At 43.4% G+C, this 1,195-nt stretch overlaps 1 protein-coding gene across 1 annotated transcript in view; it reads left to right on the plus strand.

The window, feature by feature from the left end:
• Window positions 1-562: 562 nt before the first annotated feature.
• LOC106884471 (uncharacterized) overlaps window positions 563-1,195 on the plus strand; it is a 5,910-nt gene continuing 5,277 nt past the window's right edge. The window contains exon 1 of the mRNA XM_014935873.2: window positions 563-855. Coding sequence (XP_014791359.2) covers window positions 653-855 — 203 coding nt within the window. The 5' untranslated portion in view covers window positions 563-652. The remainder of the gene's footprint in view (window positions 856-1,195) is intronic.

Raw genomic sequence — 1,195 nt, forward strand, 5'->3', positions numbered from 1 at the left:
AAATGGATTTTATTTTTAATATTCTATCACAGTAAGGTGGCGAGCAAGCAGAAACGTATGCTCGCCGGGCGAAACACTTAGCGGTATTTTGAACACTGGGGGGAAGGGGCGATGTAATCGACTTATTCCCTACCCCCAAAATTGCTGGCCTTGTGCCAAAATTTGAAACCGTTTTTATTAGTAGTAGTAGAAATATTAGGTTGGCATGGCTGGGAAGTGCTGCCACACCCGCCGTACTCTCCTGATATGGCACCCACGGATTTCCACCTCTTTCGATCTCTTTCAAATGCTATGCGCGGAGTTTCGTTCAGTACTGATGCAGAATTGAGAGCTTGGCTGGATCAGTTTTTCGAGTCGAAATCGGGTGATTTCTACCAACGAGATATTGAAAATCTTGTTGAACGTTGGGAAGAAGTTGTAAACAACAAGAGTGAATACATTATTGATTAATTAGTTGTTATTTTTTTTATTAAACCTTTTAAAAATTTAAATTTCAAAAAACCGCGGAAACTTAGTTGCCAACCCAATAGTAATAATTCTTTCTTTTCTCGTTTTATCTTTTTCAAATAAATAAATAAATAAATAAAACAGGTTCCTTAAATATTTCGAAGAAATTGCCGATTTCCGAGGTAGTTATGTGTATAACAATATCATGTACGGATTGGCGACTTTAATTACGGAGAAACTGGCCAACAACACATGGGAAGATGTAGTCACAGAGAAAATTCTTCGTCCATTGGGGATGCATGACACGACATTTGGCACAAGGTCTGGTGAGAACGTGGAGAACATCGCCAGGTCTTATGTGGAACAGGAAAAAAGACGTCTGGTACAAGTGCCATCTTCTTTCAAACGGTTAGTATCTTCTGAATATTATGCTGTAGGGTCTGTGTATTCTTAGACGTAAAGATGGTGCTGTTGTTGTTGTTGTGGTGGTGGTGGTGGTAGTGGCGGCGGTTGCGATGACGGCGGCGACGGTTGTGGTGGTAGTTGTGGTGATGGTGGTGATGGTAGTGGTGGTGGTGGTGGTGGTGGTAGCGGTTGTGTGATGTTGTTGTTGTTGTTGTTGTTGTTGTGGTGGTGGTGGTGGTAGTGGCGGCGGTTGCGATGACGGCGGCGACGGTTGTGGTGGTAGTTGTGGTGATGGTGGTGATGGTAGTGGTGGTGGTGGTGGTGGTGGTAGCGGTTGTGTGAT

Source organism: Octopus bimaculoides, chromosome 12 (genome assembly GCF_001194135.2).
Source record: "Octopus bimaculoides isolate UCB-OBI-ISO-001 chromosome 12, ASM119413v2, whole genome shotgun sequence".
NCBI lineage: Eukaryota > Metazoa > Mollusca > Cephalopoda > Octopoda > Octopodidae > Octopus > Octopus bimaculoides.